We start from the raw sequence: 22,014 nt of genomic DNA, 5'->3' as shown, positions 1-22,014 counted from the left end.
TTTGGGAGACGAATATTCTGGAGAAAGACAGGGAGCGTTGATTTGTTAAATTAATTAATTAAGTGATTTCAAACCATGACTTGGTTAACAGTATAGTTAATTTAGTACATTAAATTGAATAAATTAATAATATTGATTAATGAATACTCATCTACTGCAATTAATTAATAAAAAAATATTTGTTAACATGAGCAGCAATAATTAGTATCTGCTTATTCTATAAGGTCGAAAATTTAAACTTTCGTACTACTACTTTATTATCAAATTTTTAATAGGTTGAGGAGGGAATGGTTAACCTACATATAATTTGATTTAAAAAATCAAGAAGATTTAAACAAAAAAAATATCATAGTTGGTTGATTCGTCGGGACATTACTTCATTAAAAGTAAGAGGTCAAAATCCTTCTTCCTCATATGATAACTTTTTTTATTTGGTCAAGAAATAAAAAGAAAAAAATTGTGGTTAAATTGTTGTGTTGACGTGTAAGTGCAGTATTCTGACCACAAATGTGTCTGTCTTCCGAGAAAATTAAAATGATGGGAAACTTCTTGAGAAATCCCACCTCCACAAAATTCAAAGGTACTCCAAGAAAAAGGATTTAAATCATTTTAAAAGAGTAATACATTTATTTATTTTTACATTTTTCTCTCCAATCTACCAAAAATATAATTAAGAGATTTCAGCATGTAAATACTATTCTATTTTTTCTTAATATTTGTTAAGGCAGTATTTTACGCGTCACTAGAGAAAAAAAAAAAGAGATTTTGTTATTTTGTAAAAGAAAGTTATAAATAAATAATCTCCAAAACTTAGTGGAGATAAAAAAAAAATGAAGAAATTCAATCCTTTTAACTTATATAATTGGGGGCATAAGAGAAAAAGAAAGAGGTATAATTGCCCCCCACATATTTTGTTTTAGATTGATTTTTTTTTTTTAAATTCTATATATATATAAAAAGTTATAGGGTAAAATTCTACCAAAACCTTTACTACCCTCAATTATACAGAAGGTAACCACTGACTGAATTATTTTCAAAAGGGAGAAATTATCAGAAAGTAGATAAGTAAAGGGCAAGTCACTTTGACTTGTCAAAATTTCCACTTTTTTTTATTATTTGTTACCAAATTATAGACATGATGCATTATCATTTTGGTAATAATATAATGGCGTACACTAAATAATTTTTTTTTTAAGTTCTTAATTATTTAAAATTTTAAAAGTGGGTTAAAATCGCATCTCTAAACTTTAACCAAACACTATAAATAAAAAATAAATATATTTTGCCAACCGAGTGTAACTCAACTCGTTAAAACACCCACATCCACATTTGTACCTTCTCTTTTCTAGGTTTGATTTTTTCGCGTCATGGTCTACGAGAAAGAAAGAAATGAATGAATGTTGGTAAATGTAAAATAATACATTTATTGAGATGAACACCAAAGATGAGTTTGGTAGGTGGATGTATTGAATCGAATAAGATTTCTAATTCACATTGCATATTTATTTTTATTTTTAAAAATTACTTGGTTTCTGGCGGTTTTATTTGATTTTATGGTGAGTTATTTAAATTCCTTTTTAGAATTATAATGAAAATTTAAAACTATAAAATGTATTCCAAAAAAAAAAAAGGAAAAAAAATATATGTAGACAAACGCGCTCTTGAAAATTGACTATGATTTTAAAAAGTAAGTCAAAAATTAAAGATCAGCTTTAACAATAATTTTATTTTTAGTTTTTCTTAAATTAAACTTGAAATTTCATCAAAGAGATTAAGGAGGGAAGCTTAGACATCTTAGAAGAAGAATAAAAAAAAATGTATCTAGGCTTAAGAAGAAATAAGTTCACTCAAGGGTGGGAGGTCACTATCTCGTTATAATATTAAATTGACTCATTATTGCAGAGTTGGATGCGAAACAAATAGTGATACAAAAAGTATTTTAATTTTAAAAAATTGAAAATGAAAAATAAAATTGTCATTGAGTAGAAATTTAAATTTCTTTTAGTACAATATGTGGAGGTATGAACCGAATCCACACTATCCTTGTAAGAGATATATGCCAATTACCATCGAGCTGTACTCGCAAATGCACCAATAAATAGCTACATAGGTTGCATAGAAGCTTTAAGAGATAGGGGGCCATCCATCTAAGATGGTAGCGGGAAAGACGAGAGCACGAACGAGGTAACTTATGCTTTTTCTTTCATCGTCACTATCTGCTTTAGAGTCGAATCTGGAGAATATGAACTCATCACATTCTTCTTTTTGGTATGTTGTTATGAGCAGCTCTGGTGCTCAATCTTGGATCTGGGATGTGAGGTGAAAATTTGAACTTCAACTTAAAATTAGGGAATACATGTTAGTTGAGTTAGGTTAAATTCGACCTAAATAATATTCTAATAGATATAACTTTAACGTTTAAAGTTCTTTTTTTTATTATTATTTATCAAAACGTATAAAGTTTGATATATCACAATAATTAATTATTCATAATAATATTTAAATTGTGATAGTGTTTGATTTTTGGTGTTGATTGTGAACTTTAATTGAATTTAATATTGCCGTGATAACATAACTTATCAACCTGTTTTCTAACTTTTCTTGGTGCTTTTTTAATTGCTTTAAATAGGCCAAACGTAATCATGATGTATTGAATTGTTTTTTCCACACAATCATATTCCTCACGCCATCTTAAAAAATACTTTTTTTTTTCCATAATATTCTATAACCATGTGATAAAGCCAATTTAAACCTGGTTCGATGAATTAAAACATAATCGGAATTCCAACTCACGATATTTTGATTGAAAATATGTACCTCAAAATAAATTCAGGTTGGCCTCTCTCACATATCAAAACTAGGAACTTGGATACAAAACTTCATAATAGATGATATCACAAGACCCAACATTCATGATTACTACAAGGGACTGTGTGTGTGTGTGTATATATATATATATATATATAGTTTTAATTTTAATTTTTATTGATATCATTAGGGGTGGAAGTGTCTATTTTGAGGTCATGAATTCATTTCTAATTATCTATTTTTAAAAATTAAGCATGGAAAAACTAATTATTCCTAAATTTTATTTGTTTAATTTCTCACACTTGTGGAACTTTAGTCAAAATTTAAAAATCAAATCAAATTTTGGAAACTACTTTAATTTTCCAAAATTGACTAGAATTTTAAAGATTTTTTTGAAGGTAGACTAAATTACCAAGAAAATTATTAAAAGCATGATTTAGAAAAAAAAACAAAAAACAAAATTTACTAAACATATCTTTATTTGAATTTTCTAACTTAATTCGATTTTTTGGTCCTTTGCTACAGATGGAGCCCAATATTTATTTTATTTTATTTTTGCTAGTGGAAACTTATTGCATAGAACTAGAAAAAAACCAAATGTGGTATCTTTTCCTCCCAACTCCTTTAATTGAAATGAAAGATTAAATATCCTCTCATCTTCTCCACTTTTCTTTTTGACTTTTATACCCTCCCTCCACCAAATATATATCAAATCAAATTAATTAATTCTAGGTTCTATCCTTTTCCCCCATAAACAAACTTATATTTCAAAAAAAATATTGGTATAGCAAAATATTTAATGTTCTCTTTTCAAATTTGAAAGGATATACTCCGTGGTATATTAAGCTATGTTGCTAAACTCAATTTATGAATTTAAAATTATTTATTGACTATAATGGGAAAATTCATGAGCTCAAATTTAAATTCAAATTCAAATACACATACAAAATTTCATTTTTCTTTTCTTTTTTTTTTTTTTTTTGGTAAAAAAATGGTAATATAAATAAAGTCCTTTCAACATTAAAATATGATGCTTGAAGAATAATATCTCTCTTTCTTATGAAATAATTGCCACCACAAAAAAGTTCAATATGCCTTCCAAAAGAAGCTATGAAGATTTATGCTATTGCTATAAATATACAGTACTATATCTAGTAGCTGTGGTTGTATAAAAATTTACATTAAAAAAAAATTACTTTTCTTTTATAAAGAAAAGCTAGGCATCAAAATTTAGTCCATATATAGTTACGCGTTTGTGTCAGATTTTTCTCTTGTACTTTTTAAATTTTAAAGCTTCAATTAACCCTTACTGTAACTTTATTTTTTTTACTACATCACGTACTGTAACTTAAATGCCGTTAAAAAGATTTTTACCGCTTGTTCTACGTTATTCCATATCAACATCATAGTAGCGTAAAGATTTTATCCTCGATTTTTTTTTGGAATAAATATTTTCTGAAAATCAATTATGTACGAAAAATACTGCCATGCTTTGGTACATTTATTCCTCAACCACTGCTTTTGCCCTTTTTGATTTCTTTCTTTTATATAATTTTATTTTTCTTAGTCAAATGACAAAGAAAATGAGATAAAATGTTAAAAAACAATTCTACTTTCGTTAAGGTAACAATTTAGTTCCTCAACTATATTTTTTGATGATTTAGTTTCTTTGAATTAGGAACAATTTAGTCTCTGAACTTTAATATATATAGTTTAACATTTGTAACAACTTAGTCCATACTTTTTAAAATCTCATCAAAATTAAGTGTCAATTTTTATCATATAACGATTTAGTCTTTGAAATTTATGAAAACACATGGTCCTCCATTGATATATCGATCTACATATGTAAGAAACTTAACAAAAAATTTCATGATAAGGCCTAAATCATTACAAATTTTAAACTACAAAAACTAAATTGTTACATAATAAAATTTTAATGACTAAATTGTTATCAATTTGAAAATATAGGAACTAATCCTCATACACTAAAGCTTGAGGACTAAACTGTTACGAATATATGTACAAGATGTATTTCTTAACTCAGAAAACTAAAAAGGAAAAAGAAAAGAGGGGGCCCACATTCGGGTATTTAGGAGGAGAAGCATATTTTAACCATTAATAATAAGATAATTTATAATTTAATATTATATGAGTCTTATTAGTTGTATGACAATATTAATCTACCCGTAACTATAAATTGATTGGCCAAAGCTAACATAGTTCAGCGGTAACTGGCATATATTTCTAACTAAAAGGTTGTGAGTTCGATCCCTCACCCCTACCTGTTGTACTCAGAAAAACTATAAATTGATTGGATTTTTTATTATGTTAATTAATAGTTATCTTTTTTTAAGTGATGGAAGGGAAAAAATGTTCCACATACATGACGTTAAACGTAGTTTACAACCTAATTAGTTCGCAATCTTGATTTTCTTGTTTTCATATTTATTGAATCAAATACATTTAAAAATTTCTTGACACCAAACCGTAGAAATTTTGAAAATAAATATTTTTATGTTTTTAATATTTTCAAAATTTTCAAAATTTAAATTTGAAATTTTAAAATGTCTAATTAAATGTTTTTAATAAAATTTTAAACTAATTTTATTTTTGTTAAAATTAAAACATAGAAAATATAATATATTATTAATTATACAACATTCTAAAATAATAATTATACAAAAAAAATATCAATAAATTAATTAACATTATTTTAATTTAATTTAAATTTTTAGTGGGTAACTATCCCTATTTTATAAATATATTACTAAAAAGATTTTTTAAATTGAGGTTGAATTTTCAAATCAACCACACAACTAAAACAAACAATTTTTTCCCCACCTTGATCCTAACTTTAGCTATTTGATCCTAGAAAAATTCAGGAGTATTTATTGTCTCTTTGCCTCACCTTGCTTTCTAAGTACTAAATTTCTATCATTTTCATTTTCTCTTGAAGTAATGTTAGTCGTTCATAAAGTTGAATTTCAAGAGTCAAATTAATATCCGAACCAAAAACAATTATTTCAAATCAATGACCTTGAAAAACAAAAGAATACAAACAAAAAAAATAATCCAACATTCCCACGCGGAGGTTTGAAAAATAATCTCGTTTTCAAATATTTTGAGCTTTGAATTTTACCATTTGAGAAGCAAATCTAAACTTTTGTTATATTCAATGGACCATCCTCCGCAGATGTTATTTTGTTTAGCTAAGAAAGACGACTTCAATGACCCAATTAACATCTTTATCTAAGTCTTCTTTTGTCAATGGCTGGTGGGACAATTGAAAAAGTTTCGTGGAAATGTTTGAGTTTAATTCACAAAAGAATAATATTTAGATGTTTATCGGTCAGTCAGCTCCTATTTTTTGTATTTGTTTCGGTGAACCAACGATTAAAACTCAAATTTGTAAATCATTGGTAGATGATGAATGGATTTACATGGTCATACTTATCATATTCTAATTAAGAAACCACATAGCTATCAAGTGACATTTTATTGGGTAATTATTTAATTTATTTTTAAAAAATAACATTTCATAGAAATTTTGCAACTTAAATGGAATATTTGAAAGTTGGACTCAAATGGAAGGTTTGAAAGTTGGACGATCAAAATAAATTTAAAAACTACAACAAAATTTAAAGTCAATTTAAAAAATTTTGGAAGAGTAACTTGAACATGCTAAAATTATTGTGCAATTATTTTTCTTTTAAGTTCATGATTTTTAAAAATGAACAAATTAAATTATTCTATAAAAAAAACCATGTTTATGAAAGTAAATGAAGAGAAAACAACATTTAAAAAAAATTAACCAAACATATTTTCACCGATTAGTTTTGAAAAACAAATTTTTAGGACAAATTCCAAACAACCCTATAGTTTTTCTAAACAAATTTTTATTTTTAATTTTTTTTTGTAATATTCTAAAGCTGGATTTTGATAGGACTACGAAGTCTAGAAATGTTGTTCGAGGAAAAATTAGGTCCAAGAATGGAACAAATTACCTTTTTTTTTTTCCTAACCTAACACTCAAGACTTTGGGTGCATTACTTAATGATATATTCGAGTAGTTTATCGTACCTCAAAAATCAAATTAATATAGTATTTTAAAAATCAAAGTTAAAATATTTTTATATTTATATATATACAACTAACTACTCTACTTTGATGACATATCTACACAAAATAATTTAACCATTAATAATATCAAATTAATGTCAACCTTATAAATTCAAATTTTAATTAGTATTACTACTCTTTTTAATTTTGTTGAAATTTATATTGATATTCACGAGGTTAAAATACAATTATATAATTCAATAAACTATTTGGCCATTTGAACAAATAAAGCTTTTCTGAAAAGAAAAATGTTTAATTGTCTATAATCTATGGAACATGACTCTGCTTTTCTTTTCTTTTACTTTTAATTTTTTTAATTTTTTCCTTTAACCGTGATGATTAGAAATAGAAAAATAAACTAAAAATAGGTACTTTGCCAATTAAAAAAATAACTTGACTACGCTTTTCAATTAGTCTTCTACTTTAATATAGACCACTCATCAACCTTTTTTTTTTTTTTTTTTTTTTTTGTAATGTCAAGTTGTCTCTTTTATTTAAATTTAAATGGTGGAAAAGTTGTTGACTGCAACCATCGGATTTGAAGACTTTCTTTAATATACGTTAATGGATTTTTCAATTAAAAATTAATGAATAAGGCATAAAATTTAAATAAAATTGTTTCCGTTCTACTTCTCTATAAGAATACGACTCTGCTGGACTATTCTCGAACAGAACGAATATTTCATTTCCTATTTTAATTTTGGAGACAAAGAATGTCCTTCATATATATATATATATATATTTTAATCTCTAAACCAATTAATAAAATGTAAATATATATATGAATGTTGAAATTTTAATTGAATTGTTTTTTATACTTAAAAAATATCACAAAATATATATCAGACTATCATAATTGAACTAAATTGTTTTATAGCTCGGTTAAATTTTTATTTTAATTTAGGAAAGATTATAAATATATTAATGAAAAAAATATCCACCAAGAAACTTGTCTCTCACCAATTTTATTTAGGAAATTTCATTTAGTTTTGCCTAGTGAGCAAAAAATTCCTCCAGAAAATTTCATATTGTTTTGTCTAATGATATATATTAGTGTACTTTTGCGTTCGAAATAGAATAGTGTTAAAAAATTTAATAATTAAGATTATTTATTTATTATTCTTATGATAACTTTAGTAAATAACTTCAATCAATTGTTAAGAAATACTATGTTAAATCAACTTCTTATAATCGACAGCACAAAATTATCTTCGATGAAAGATGATGGATTCGAACCTCTTGGAAACAAAAATCATGTTTAGTTATTTGAACTGAGGGAGAGGAAAATTTGAAAGAAAAAAAAATCATCATAAATAGACTAATTGGTGACATAACTTGGATATTAATTTAAAATTTGAGTTTAGGATTAATTTACAGTGGGATTAAGAAGCTGAACGAACAAAACAACTCGAGCTCTTCGTCTCTGTTTCCATGGCTTTACCCGAAGTTTAAGAATCTGCCGGCACTTCGTTCAAATTCAGTTCCTTGTTTTCCCCTACCTCTCCGTTGCTTACCACCGCCGTCTCCTCCGTCGTTCTCATCCGATTGGCCGCTTTCAAGTACTCTAAAGCCACATTCATCCTCCTCAGAATGGCAAAGAACTCCTCCACCTCCTCCGTCGTCGGCTCCTCCACCTCCGCCGCCGCCGCCGCCGCTTCCGCCACTCTCTCTTCCTTCCTCGTCTTCTTCTTCTTCTTCTTCTTCTTCTCCGTCTCTTCTGGCGACATTGTCTTCCGCTTCTCCCTCTCCATTCTCGATCTCCGAATTAAACTCTTACTTTTTATTCTTCGATTATCTCCGACGGAACTTCGAAACCGGAGCGCCGATCAGCGGATCGTAGGTAGGCTGCAGAAAATCTTCGAATTCAGAGGTGGAGATTTGTAGGGGCGGCCATTTGTGCCCAATGACCAGACCTGCTGAATTTTTAATCAGTTACAATTGACGCCTTTCGATTTCCACCGTTGGATGGGAACCTTGGAATCCATGGTGTGACGTCGTTTCAGTTCCGTATGATGACGTCACTGTTAGAAATCGGGGCAAATTCTAAGTGCTGGACATTAACTAAACTATCACGCGCCTGATGGGAAAATACGATGCACTTGCGGCGATGGCACCTGCTGTGGAGAAATTTTACGGTCAGATTGGCGCGTGAGATTCTGTCTACCGTAGTTGACGGTCGTGATTTGCTACCCTTGATAGTTCTTTAGAGCCTTTGAGATGGACCAAAAGCATGCATTCTATAGGTCAACTTTTTTAAATGAGCAACAATTGGGCCGCTCAATGGCAATTTCCTTGAAAGTTTTGCAAAAATATCACATCACGGTGAATTACATGCTTCTCCTTCAAATTTGCATTTAATTTCTTTTTTGTCTCAATATTTTTTTTAAATATTATTTTGTTCTTTCTATTTTTAATTCGATTTATTTGAGTCTTTAATTTTTTTTTTCTCTTATGTGAGTATTTAGAATACGTACCTCGAGAAAATCATTGGTTATCAAAGAAACACATAGAAAATTAATTCCTACCTAAGTGAACAATCGTAGTTTCAAAATGTTTATTTTAATACAAGTATTTTCAACTTTATTTGTTTTAGTCCTTGTACTTTCAAAACATTTATTTTGGTTCTCATTTTCAACATTTTAACCCAAATTTTATATGTAATGAAAGCTTTTTAATTCTAATTTATGGCTACATTTCAATAAATTTTGTGAATAAAGTGAAATATAAAATTACGTTCAAAAGAAGTTAAATATAAATGAAAATGAAGGGATTAAAATGGTTACCTTTTAAAAACATAAAGACCAAAATACATGGACTAAAAAGGAACAAAATTTTAAGATATAGAGATTAATAATGATGTTTTGAGAGTATAGAGACCAAGTTGAACTAAAGTCGAACCTATAAGTAACAAAGTAGTATTTAAACTTTTTATTTTATTTTAATTCAACAAAGGTGAATGAATGTATGAATTTGAACCATGACTTCAAAAGAAGTAGTAGATGACACATATGGTCATGTCGTTTTAAAATCTAAGCACATTAAAATCAATCAACTTTATATTGCTGATAGTTTAAAATAAGAAAAGATTACACAAGAAGTGAAAATCAATAATTGATAGATAACACTTTTATTATAAAAATAATATATATATCATAGAATACAACTACTTCACTACTAGTTGGTAGAGAGGAAACGCAATTGATTTATACAAATCGAGTAGATAATATCCATGTTTAGTCATCTGACTGGTAAAATATCACTATGTTATTTTTTTCCCCCAATTAAATTATAATTTCTCTTTCTCAAAAAAGAAAAAAAAAAAGAAAAAGATAATGCGCAATATAAGGAGCTTTGCAATTAGACCCACCGATGATTGTTGTCTCCATAAAAATACACATTTATAAAATTTAACATTTTATTTTGGCCCCACCGCACCATTAAATTTAAATTATATGCCACCAGGTTTCTGGCTATCCACAGAATGGCCCCGGTTACTTTTAATATAATCAATAATGGCCCCCGGATACTTTGTTATTGATAGAACGACCCCGGCTTTCGGTCTCTAGAAGTTACAATTTAGTCAATATTTGTGAGAATTAAAAAGAGTTATTTAAAAGCATGAAGTTCTCTCTCTTTTTCTTAAAACTCTGGCCCCTTATAGATTCTAATATATTAAAAAAGAATAAATTTGGAATCAAAGTTTGAATTGGGCTTGAACTCATTATTGTTGTTATACTTGGGCCCATCTGACATTCAAAAGGGCTTGGAGATGAATAGGGCCGGACACGAATTGGATCCACATCAAGCATTTGGGCCACAATCCATTATTGTTCTCTGATATTAAAACCAAAAATAATTAATGTTTTATGATTAATGTTCTTTTTAATAAAAATTATACTATTTATAACTAATTTACATATGTCAGGGGTTTCTAATATGAATATAAAAATTTTCATTTAAAAGGAAAAGAAAAGTATTAAAAGTGTGATATGGGTTATTTTTAGATGGGGAAGAGAAGGCATTTGTAGATTTTGAAAAGTGGAGGGGCTGTGTTTGGCAATTAGGAAGCAGAAAAAAGAAAATGAGTCAAGTCATTGTGGGGAGGGGGGCAATTAAGACAAATAGAAGAATGTTTTCAAAATAAAGAAGGAAAAGAAAGAAAGAAAAAGGTAGTAGGATCTTGCCTTGGGAGAGTTGAAAGGGCATGCTAAATAAGAACATGAACACCTCACCTTGCCTCCTTTGCTTTTGACTACTATAGTGTTTTTCCCCATTTTTCTACCTTCCCCCCTTTAATTTCTTCTACCCAATTTTGGGTTTTACAATGTTCTTTGTTGGATAAGATGTATGTGAGAACTTGTTGACGTTCGTGTTTGAGTGCTCTTTCAATTTAGTTTCTTACGTTTTAGCTTTTTTTTCTTTCAGTCTAATCCTTCGTGATTGGTGAATGTTAAAATTTTGGTCTAGCACCATACAATGGTGAGTTTTTGAAAATTTAGAGGAGAAAAAATGTCATCAAAACAAAAAAAAAAAGCTCAAAATCACTACCAATGTTATACAAACAAATTTGTAGGAGGAATTATAAATTTTCCTCCGATAGATGACATTTTTCTACTCTAAAATTTTGCTGATTCCATCATAAAATTTTAACATTTACGAAGGAATGATGAGAGAATAAATTGAAAAATTTTAAAATGCAAGAGACTATATTGAAAAATTTTAAACAATAGTGATTAAATTGGAAAAAATACCCTTTAACTTAAGGACTAAAACATATATTTAGCCTACAAACCTATGCTAAGCTTAATGGAATAAGACACATATCTTCGACAAAACGTTGAGAATTCCAATCTCCACCTCCACATATCGGTGTATTAAAAAAAATATATTAATTTAGCATTCTTTGTTTGATTTCCCACACTACACAAGACATCTTCGTTTATAAGATTGTAGATTTGAATCTGTTAAGTGGTTAGATATCAGTGTCACATGTGAGCTGGTATTAAACCTACTCTCTCCCTCGTCTTTTACGAAAGATGAGTAACTGAAATTTGTTTTACACATTAATCATGAATTATAATAATGGATTACATGTTAACAATACAATAACGGATTCAATATCTTTTACAGCCTAATATAACTTGTAAAATATTTGTAAAAATGATAACGTTACGTTCCAAAATGCAAATACCAAATTAATATCAAAATGTTTGAAAAATAAAATAATGAAATTTATGAGGAGGGCAAATTAATTAAAATAGCATTGAATGTGAAGTTAATTAGTTGCCTTACTTGGCATAACAAAAAGGGTACCATATTTGAGAAGTAATCCACATGGAGAGTGAAATTGGTGTGATGTGGCTGTAAATTTTGTGGCTATTCTAGTTTCTAGATGCTGGTGCTGCCACCATTATTGTCCTCTTTCGAAACTAGAACTAAATGCATGCATTCCTATTTTCAATTTTATTTTTTCTACGTCACAATTAATATTTTAATTAGAGATATATATCTTAATTAGTTGAGATATATTTGAGTTGGATTCAATTTTGTTAAAAAGATCATCCTCTAAAAAGATTTATAGTGTAAATAGACTATTCTTATAGTTGTCGATTGATTTTGATATAAAACTCATAAATATTGATAAATTTTAACTTCAAATATGACGTTATTGTATTATGAATTTTGAAATTTGAGTCCAAATTAAGAATTTTATCCATGTTTGTTTATAAGATAACAATATTTAATAGAATGAGTTTTTCTTGAAAGAAAGGATGTGATGTGTTAGATTGATCACAAATTAAATTTGGGTAACTTCAACATGTGGGGTGGAGAATTGAACCTACAACCTCTTGGTTGGAGATCGATATACATAGCCAGGAATAGTGTCCGAGAACAAAGTACAGGCGGAGGATAAATTTCCTCACCTTGTCATGACGAACAATCAACTGACCTTACTATCTACGAGACAACATAGCTTGATTCTAATTACCACTAAACTATGTCTGCTTTAACGATATGACTTAGAAACCTGTGTTTAGTATATGACGTTTTTATAACATATTTCTTTGTATGGTACAAACATAGATTACACCAATCAAAATTTATTAACCTCAAATTTCGTGTACTTAAATTTATGAAAATGGTAGCGAAAAATCTCTCATTAAAAAATAACTTTTAGAAATTAATTATCCAATATATATTCTTAAATCTTACCACGACCTGTTTGATGATGCTTTCCTAAATCAAACTTGTTTTTCTCATAATTTCTTTGTTTTTGTTTTCAATCTTTCAAAAGAAACATTTTTTAATTCATAACAAAAATAAAATAGTTTTAAAATTGTGAACATTTTTTTTTAAGAAAAGGGTTAACAAAAATTTTGAGTAGAACCTTAATTGTTAAAAACAAAAAATTTAAACCAAAATTTTTAATTTTTATCTAACAAATTCTTGAAAAAAAAAATATTATTTAAATTAAACAATAGACCTTCCAGTTTCAATTCCACAAGAGAAATGATTGGTCTTTTCCATACATTAATTTTGCTTTAAAAAAAAATAAAAATAAAACGTAGTTTGTCATTTACTTTCTTCATAATTGGGTAAATTAATATGTTCCAAATAATAACTTTCCTCATAGTCATAGATTTATTTTCGGAAAAAAAAAACAGATTAAATTATTCAACCTATATACGTATTTGATTGTATAACCTCTCAATTATTACTGCTTTGCTTTGAAGTTTATAGTTTCTTTTATTTTTGTAAAAACATTAAATTTTGAAGTGAAAGATGGGATCTTTAATTCTTCAGATTTTATAATAATGTCACCATTGTATTCATCTCCAATAATTTCATCATAATTGACTGTATCTTGAATCAATAATTTCATCGTAAGATTCTTGACTGGAAAATAAGTTATTTCTCTGAAAGAAAAATAATACCATTAAAAAAATGGTTATTATATAAGGTTAGGGTATTCTTTTTTCTTTTTTAGTTCAGCAATATGTGGAATGAAAGATTCGAATTTCGACCTTCTTTATATATATTTTAGCTAGGTGAATTATATCGTTGTTGTCATTTAAGAAGACATTAAAAGCTCTTTTAACATTTATTAGGTAGAAAATTAAAAATAAAATTCTATAGAATATAGGGAGCTTAACAACCAGTTTTTGATAATTTGTTTTCGGTTCTTGAAATTTGACAATTTTTTTTAAGAAAATAATGATAAAGTTTATTTGTAAATAAATTTAATTCAAAATTTTGAAAACTAAAATTAAAATCATTATCAAACTTGATCTAAGATGAATAAAATTTGATATTTGATACTTATACGACGAAAAGTTTAAACAAAAAAATAAAAAAGAAAGCCATTAAAGTCTAGATACTTTGACTTGAAAATTCTACAAAATAATTGAAAAAATGATAGCAAAACCAAAACTTATGACAAATTGGCTTAGTGCTAAAATTCAAGATATCGACAAAGGAACCATCATCGTCCTATTAGACCCATTTCCATTTTATTCATTATGTATTATTTTTTACAAAATAAATAAATTTAAGCCATTTTTCTTCTTTTATCCCTATTTTTTTAATGTAGAATATTATATGTTTTTATCACAATATTAATATTATGACAGAAATATTAAAAACAATTTGAAGAGAGCGTAGTTGGAAAAATGAAACTATGTTGCATGTAACTATTCATTCCAATTTACATGATAATTATTTTAAAAAAAATTCCTCCAATAGAATTCATTATTTTAATAAATTTTACTAAAAATATATCGAGACTTTTTTTTTCAAGTCTTTTTTTTTAATATATTAAGTTTTCAAGTAATTTACACATTTAAAAGGTTTAGCTTTTGTTTTTTCCTAATACCGGTGGTTGCTTTAATTTAGATGAACAAAATGAGAGGTTATATTAATTTCATAAGCGTTATCATCCTATTTGATTTTATCCAACAATGTTATATTACTGTCAAAGCGAGTGTAACTCAACGGTAATTGATATAAATCTACAATCAAGAGGTTGTAAAGTTCGATCTCCCACCCCACATATTATATTGAAAAAAACAATGTTATATATTAGAGGTTTACTCGCCAATTGACTTCAAGATTACTTGGAACAAAAAGATAACAAATTTGAAAAATAACTTTGTGCTTTTTTTTTTTGTCGTGAAAAATGTTTTAAGAAAAATAGAAGTTGTTTATTACTTTCAAAATTGTTTGTGTGAATAACACTGTGGTCTACTAACAAACAGTAAGTACCTCGTGACTTAATTAAGTGAGACTAAAAACCAACTAGCATGCACGAGCTTGTCTCGCTCCAATCACAACCACCACAAATGTTATTTTAAAACCCTAATAAAAACCAAAGCTATACCAACTTAGAAACTATAAAAATGCTAGTACAAAGCATAAGTGAGTCCGAGACCACAAGCTACTCAACATGCTATTGCTATTGTTTCAACCTTTTTCAACCACCACAATTGTTGAAATTCATTTTAAATTTTATCAAGTAAAAAATTATGAAGACATTAGTACAAAATCCAATCTAAGGAAGTTAGGTAGCGACATAGCCTAGTCTAAATGAGGTCTAACTAAAAGATACCATAAATCTATATATCTAATTTTACGTACGTCTAGGTTCCAAGACGATGTGATCATGTGAGACAAGAACGTTGTCCAGACATGCTTTGTGACAATCTAAAACAAGACAAGTGCAAAGTACCATCCAAAATATGTTGTTGTGTTGTTTAATGTAGGAATAAATGCATATTTATTGTTGTATGCTTATCGTATATACTTGACTGAGTCTAGCTCGATCTAAGTGATACTTTTGAGCTATCTAATCTATATGAGTAATAACTCTAACAAAAAAACGTGATACTAGAAAGCTTCCCAAACAATGCATGTGAGACTAAGAAGCAACCTAATTAAGGTGAGTCGTAGCGTTTAGCCTCGTGACAGTTGGTTTGAACTTGAAACAAAATATAATCAATATAAGAAAAATGTATATACAGCAGGACGGCATTGTATTATACGTAGTACTTCAGTACACCTTTACACAATTCGACTATAGTGATCGAAACATCAATGTCAAACGCCTCTTGTCCTCCACAAACATCCTTTTAAAATGTGAATGCTCCCTCCATCTTCACCATGTTTACATTGGATTGATAAGCTCAATCAACCATCCAGCCCAAATCAAACGATGAAAGAAAGGATACCTATAAAAAATTAAAAGTCATATGAAAGAAGTTTCTGTGTGGTGCTTTAAATTCAATGGTGGGCAAGTGAGATTTTTGGGTGTTTGTTATAAGATCTCATGGTGCGACACTGTGTTTTTGAAAATGTGGTATTGAAATGACTAAAATATCATCAGACATTAGCAAGGGACCCGCCAGGAAAATCAACAAATTGGGTAATTGTAGAAAAAGGTCGAGGGGAGCCGCTGCTAAAGATTGGGATTGGGTGGACAGATGGCCCAAGAAGCAGCACGCGAGCCTTTTTAGCTCAGCTTAAAATGGCTCCTTTCACACTCCCATTTCGTCCCTCTGGCTAGAGGTTGAAGAAAACACAGAGAGAGAGAGGAGATTCAGAGAGGTGAGGAAGAGGCTCTCCGCTGGAGGGCCACAATTTCCCCAAGAGAATCAGCTCCAAAAAAAAGCACAGACACCCCTCAAAGAAGCTACTCTCTGACGGCCTCAGTGAGTGCCCCAAAAACTTTTTCTGGTTATTTTCTTCCTCTAATTGCAACAATTTCTGTGCCTTTCTGATTGGGGTTGCTTGTTTTCCTGATTATTGATACTATTGGGAACTTAATCTGCTTTGTTTTTGAGGTTTCTTTCGCCATTGATTGTGAATATCTTTTGTATTTTTGGGGATTTTGACGTCTCTCTGACTTTTCAGTCCATGCTTCTGACCCATTTCGCCTGTTTGTTCCCCCAGCTTGTTTGTTCATTTTTCTCTCTTCCTCTCTCTACGCCGAGAAGAAAGCTCAAAAGGGGGGTTTAGTAGAGGGATTTATGACTTCTGAGTTTCATCTGTCCTCTGGAGCTTTGAAGCAGCTCTGGTTTTCTTCTTCTTCTTCTCTGTTCTCCACACTTCACATGCAATTTGGTTCTCAACAATATCAAAGTTTTCGACCCTTTTTCATGCAATTGAGATCAAGTCGGTATGTGGATTTTGCTTATGTCTCATTTATTCTTAGAGTTCAATACCTGATGAGTCTATTATTTTCGACCAATATGTGGGTTTTTGGCTGTTCTTCAAAACCCTTCTAGTTTTTGCTTAATATCGCTTTCTTCTTCTCCTGCAGGTCTTGTTCTGGAGTGAAGGGGTTTCAAGCATCTATCAGAAGTCATATTCTCTTCTCAATTTTGGTTAATTTTTGTTTCAGGGTTTTGGGTTTTCCGTGACATTAAGATCGTTACAACTTCCTCTGTTCTCCATTTCTCAATCCTCCTCCACGCTCTCAAATATTCATCCTCTTTTCTAAAACAAGTTTTGCCCTCGCTTATTTATTCATTGGAGCCAAGAATTTAAGCTCAAAATGCCTGGCTTCCGCGAGCAATTTCCAATTCGAGATGTGTATGGTAAAGAAGGGAAGAAAATTAAGCAACTAAACCAAGGAAAGTCCAATTCTGTGAGGAAAATTCGTGTAGTGTTTCATGATCCTGATGCCACAGACTGCTCAAGTGAAGAAGATGAACTTTTCAATAAAGAGGCTAAAAAGATCGGTGGTAAGCGCTTCATTTGGGAGATACCGTTTTCAGACATCCGCCATAAGCCATCCAAGGAGAGCTCGCACAAAGAAAATGGTGGAGGCAAAATCAGAATCAAGACTGAAGTAAAAGGGAGCAGTAGAACACAGAGATCGTCGTCGATGTATAAAGGCGTTCGACGGAGGAAATGGGGGAAATATGCAGCAGAGATTCGAGATCCATTTCGTGGTCGAAGATTGTGGCTCGGCACTTATAACACTGCAGAAGAAGCTGCTGTTGCTTATCAGAGAAAGAAGTGCGAGTTCGAAAGTATGCAATCAAAGGACAACAGTGAGCTTTGCGGAGAGAAATCCGAGGAGGAGAAGAAGAGCGGGTCAATTGTTGATGCCTCAGCTGAATCAGAAGAAATTATAGCTTTGTTTTCCCATCCTTCACCATCATCTGTACTTGATGTGTGTGCTGGAAGTTTATGCAGCAATGAACTCAAGAATGTAGTTCAAGAATGCAATGTGGATCAAACTGTGGCATATTCAATCAAAGAAGAATATAAGGTCTACGAAGACGAACAGTCCATTTCAGACATCCTGGAAGATACATCGATACCATTACCGATACCACCATTAGATGCTCGGGAGCTGGATTTTCAAGGTCTTGATGACAGTTCATTGATCTGCAACGATTTTGATCAGTTATCTGATGATATGAACTACATAGACGATTATACTCTATACAACATCGAAAACAGTCTTGGGGCACTTGATCTTCCTCCAATGGACATAGATTTCGACAAGGAGTTTTCTTGGTTCGACGAGACGTTGAGCAGTATATCATGCATGTAAGTTAAGTTTTGCAGTTAGGAGATAGTTAGTAGGCACTGAGAGCAGTAAAAAAAATTGTTTTGGGTGAGTCTGGTCTTGAAATAGAGCCATTGTGAGGATGCAATCTGTGATAATGTTTTTGGTAGAGGGAGAGTTCTTGGGTTTTTCTCTGTGCTTTTAGAGCCGTCCAAGATATTTTTTTCAACTCTCATTTGTACTGCTAAGTTACATAATTATTATCAATGCAAGTCTGATAAGTTTTGCCTACTCCTCTGCACCAATGTGCATTCATTCAGACACTGTCATATATATTTTCTTTCCTCTTCTGTTTTCTCACAGAGAGACAAACTCTGAGTTGGTCTTATCTGTGTACATGCTGCCTTTCTTTTGATTCCCTTTCTAAGAAGGCTCCCCTGTTTTTGTCTCTTGCTCGATTTTGCTGTGTTTTTGTTATGGCAAGTGTTTGGCAAAGCCTTATGGGCAGAGAGAGCCAGAGAGGCAAGTGTTGGGCAGTACCTAGAGTGAGAATCACACACACACACACAGATTTGACCATGAAACGCATGGACGAAACAACCACAGATTTACTTCCCTAGGACTTATCAAACATGTCTCGAAACCGAGTCGCTGATCGAGGTTGTTTGAAAAACCATCTTGACAGCAGGGGTTGGGTTGGTTTTATTAATTTATTAATATTCATGGGAGGAGTAGCTCACTTATATTATACACTCTTGTTAGGTCTACCTTAACATGCCTCTGAAGATGGTGTCTCTTTTGGGATCACCAATCTTGGTCGGATTTTATTTTTGGATTGGATATTAGTTTGAATTTTTTGGACTCTAATACCAATGTTCATCAGTTTCGTATTATGCTTTTATGTCGAGGGATGATTTATTCTTCCTATAAAATAGATTTTGAGAGAAGATATAGTAGCACCCTGCTAAGAATATCAATCGAGTTAGTAGAAGTTGACTTGCTTGAGTGATTGGGTTGCGATAAAGTTGAAGTTTAATTAATCTTATCATATGATAACAAAAAAAAAGGGTTTTTTCTTTTTTTTTTTTTGGTGGCTTGCGTACCAAGTTAGCGATGGAAGAGAGAGTAGATAATGGGAGTGGCACATCCACAGAGCAGAGGATAGCTTGATAAGGAAGCAATATTTGCATAATTTGAGGGTGGTGGTTATATGTACTTTTCTTGCATCATTAAAAAGAATATTTCCTTTTTTCCATTGAAGTTTAAAGTTGAATTTCCACAGCCTACTCTAAAGTTGGGGCCTTTTTTTTAAATTATTTATTTCAAAGGGTTTTAGAGTGAAATTTACGTTTGACTTTAGTCATTCTATATTAGAAAATAGTCAAACATCTCTTGTCAGATGGTTTTTAAAGTGGAGTTTGAATTTTCTCCACTCTCCATTTGCTTCCTTCAATTATTTTGATTATATTAGGAAATTTTTTATGAGCAGCCTCATTTTTTTTAAATTTTTATAAATGCACGTTTCATGAAAATTGATAATAAATATAATTAAAAGAAATCAGTAATCACTTATAGGATTGAGAACAGTGATTATTATTATTTGAAATGTTCAGAGACAGTAGTGATTGATCCATATAATTGATTTTTGACGGATATTTATTCAGTTTATTACAGTAATTGACACATGTTGCTTTGCTGTCAATATTATGACAGTGACTATTTTTCATTTTTTTTATTTTTTGTGATAATAATTAATTTACATAATTGATGATGGAGTAAGATATTGATAATTAAGTTTCTATAAGGATATTCTAACTAATTAATATAAAGAATCTAAGAAAGATTTTATTCTTCTCACTTTTAGTTAGTTTTGACAAAAATTTAATTGTTTAGATAAATGTATCGTTCCTTTTTTTCCCTTTGAAGTTTACCTAATATTCTAATTTCAACCCTAATATTTTAAAATTTTTAATTTTGTTTTCAAAAATTTAAAAATTTAACGATTTAAATATTATTTTGACCATTGTACTTTCAATTTTAATTTATTTTGATCTACTTTAAAAAACAATTTATTTTGGTCATTGTATTTTCAACTTTCAAAAATTTAGTTCATTTTATATGTACATTAGTTTTTAATGTACTAATAAAAAGTGATTGTTTTGGTTTCTAGTAATAAAAATTGAGCACAAATTATATACCCAACAAAAACTCTTTAATGCAAAGTTATGGTTATATTTTCAAAAAAATTTATTAAATGTAATGTCATATTGAAATTGTGATTGAAAAAAATGAAACAAGATTTTTTAAAAGTAAAAAAACCAAAAATCAGACATTTAAAAAATATAAAAACTAAAATTGATAGAGGTTGAAAATATCAGAATCAAACTAGACGTTGAAAAGTAAAATAAATAGTATTTAAGCTAATTGTCAATAATTAGTCCATTTGAGTTATCGAGCTAACATTACTGTGCATAAGGTTATCAAGCAAAATTTACCTCAAAGTGCGAGCTCTTGCGTTTCAGATATTTCCAATTATATCCTTACCCCTTTTTTTTTTGAACTCTGAAAACAAAGATGAGAATCAAAAATATGCAAGTTGGAGTTGGGATGGCAAAGAAAGCCGCCATGTCAATTCAGACAGAGAGAGAGAGAGAGAGAGTGGGTCCAAAGGGAAGCCGCCTTCACAACAAATTGATTTTCAAAATTTAAATTTCAATCCTTTCTTTTTATTTAATTAACAACGTGCATCATATTTAGGGAGGTTCATAGGACGGGGATGCCCTGTCTCCATCTCCGCTCCCCATTTTGTCTTCCATCCTCGTAGGATTCAAGTAGAACTTCTCTGCGGAAAATTCACGGAGATCGGATCCCCACACTGAATCATCCTCATTTATTCTTTTTATTATTTTAATTAGTTTCATCATTAAATTACTTTTTTTTTTTTAATAAAATTCTAATTACTTGCTTTCTCCACATATAGATGAAAAGTCATTTATCAATGAAAATTTCTTAAAACACCTAATAAAAAAACCATACTATTTCGTTTTAGTTTAAATTATCCCTATAAAATATAAACATATAACAATAAATCTACGACATCTCAACAATAAATTCGAACAGAGAACAGGGATGGAGACGGTGATCCTCGTTCCCGTCCCCAGTTAGATGGTGGAGAAAGTTTTTCCTCAGTCCTTATTCAGCGGGATGCCTAGATGGGGATTCCTCATCCCATTCAGGGCAAGTCCCTACGAACCCGTCTCCAGTAGAGGAAATTGACACCTTTAACGATATTCCAAATCCGCTCCATCCACAAAAATTCTCCCTCTTCTATTTTCTAATTCAATTTTCCAAATTTTGTCCCCTTTTCCCCCAACTTCCCTCTAATATAACCAAAAATGAGGGCTGAGCTTTAGAGAGAGAATCCAAGGATAGAAGAAAAAAACACCCATGTGTAAGAAAATCAATGAAGAAACCATACATGAAAAGAGATCTGTGAGCAATACATAAAAGAATTAGGCATGTTCTAAAACTTTTTCAAGTTTTAAATTGCTGGTATTGGTAAGGATGTA

General features: G+C 30.0%; 1 protein-coding gene across 3 annotated transcripts; it reads left to right on the top strand.

The window, feature by feature from the left end:
- The first annotated feature begins 16,407 nt into the window (after nt 1-16,407).
- Nucleotides 16,408-18,736, top strand: CRF9 (Integrase-type DNA-binding superfamily protein). 3 transcript variants are annotated; one of them, XM_022281822.1, is made up of 3 exons: nt 16,408-16,634; nt 16,876-17,101; nt 17,246-18,736. In XM_022281822.1, the coding sequence occupies exon 3, from the start codon at nt 17,480-17,482 to the stop codon at nt 18,488-18,490; it is 1,011 nt and encodes a 336-aa protein (XP_022137514.1). In that variant the 5' UTR covers nt 16,408-16,634; nt 16,876-17,101; nt 17,246-17,479; the 3' UTR covers nt 18,491-18,736. The 3 variants fall into 3 exon arrangements, with proteins under 3 accessions (XP_022137514.1, XP_022137515.1, XP_022137516.1); XM_022281823.1 differs by having other exon boundaries at nt 16,408-16,659; XM_022281824.1 differs by lacking the exon at nt 16,876-17,101.
- The last annotated feature ends 3,278 nt before the right edge of the window (nt 18,737-22,014 follow it).

Source organism: Momordica charantia (genome assembly GCF_013281855.1).
Source record: "Momordica charantia cultivar OHB3-1 chromosome 3 unlocalized genomic scaffold, Mcharantia_2.0 BLBB01000003.1, whole genome shotgun sequence".
Taxonomy (NCBI): domain Eukaryota; kingdom Viridiplantae; phylum Streptophyta; class Magnoliopsida; order Cucurbitales; family Cucurbitaceae; genus Momordica; species Momordica charantia.
This window is presented reverse-complemented; position numbering and strand designations above follow the sequence as displayed.

Bases quoted from the DNA above. Each gene is read 5' to 3' on its own strand.
- CRF9 (XM_022281824.1), top strand. From the start codon at position 17,480: ATGCCTGGCTTCCGCGAGCAATTTCCAATTCGAGATGTGTATGGTAAA.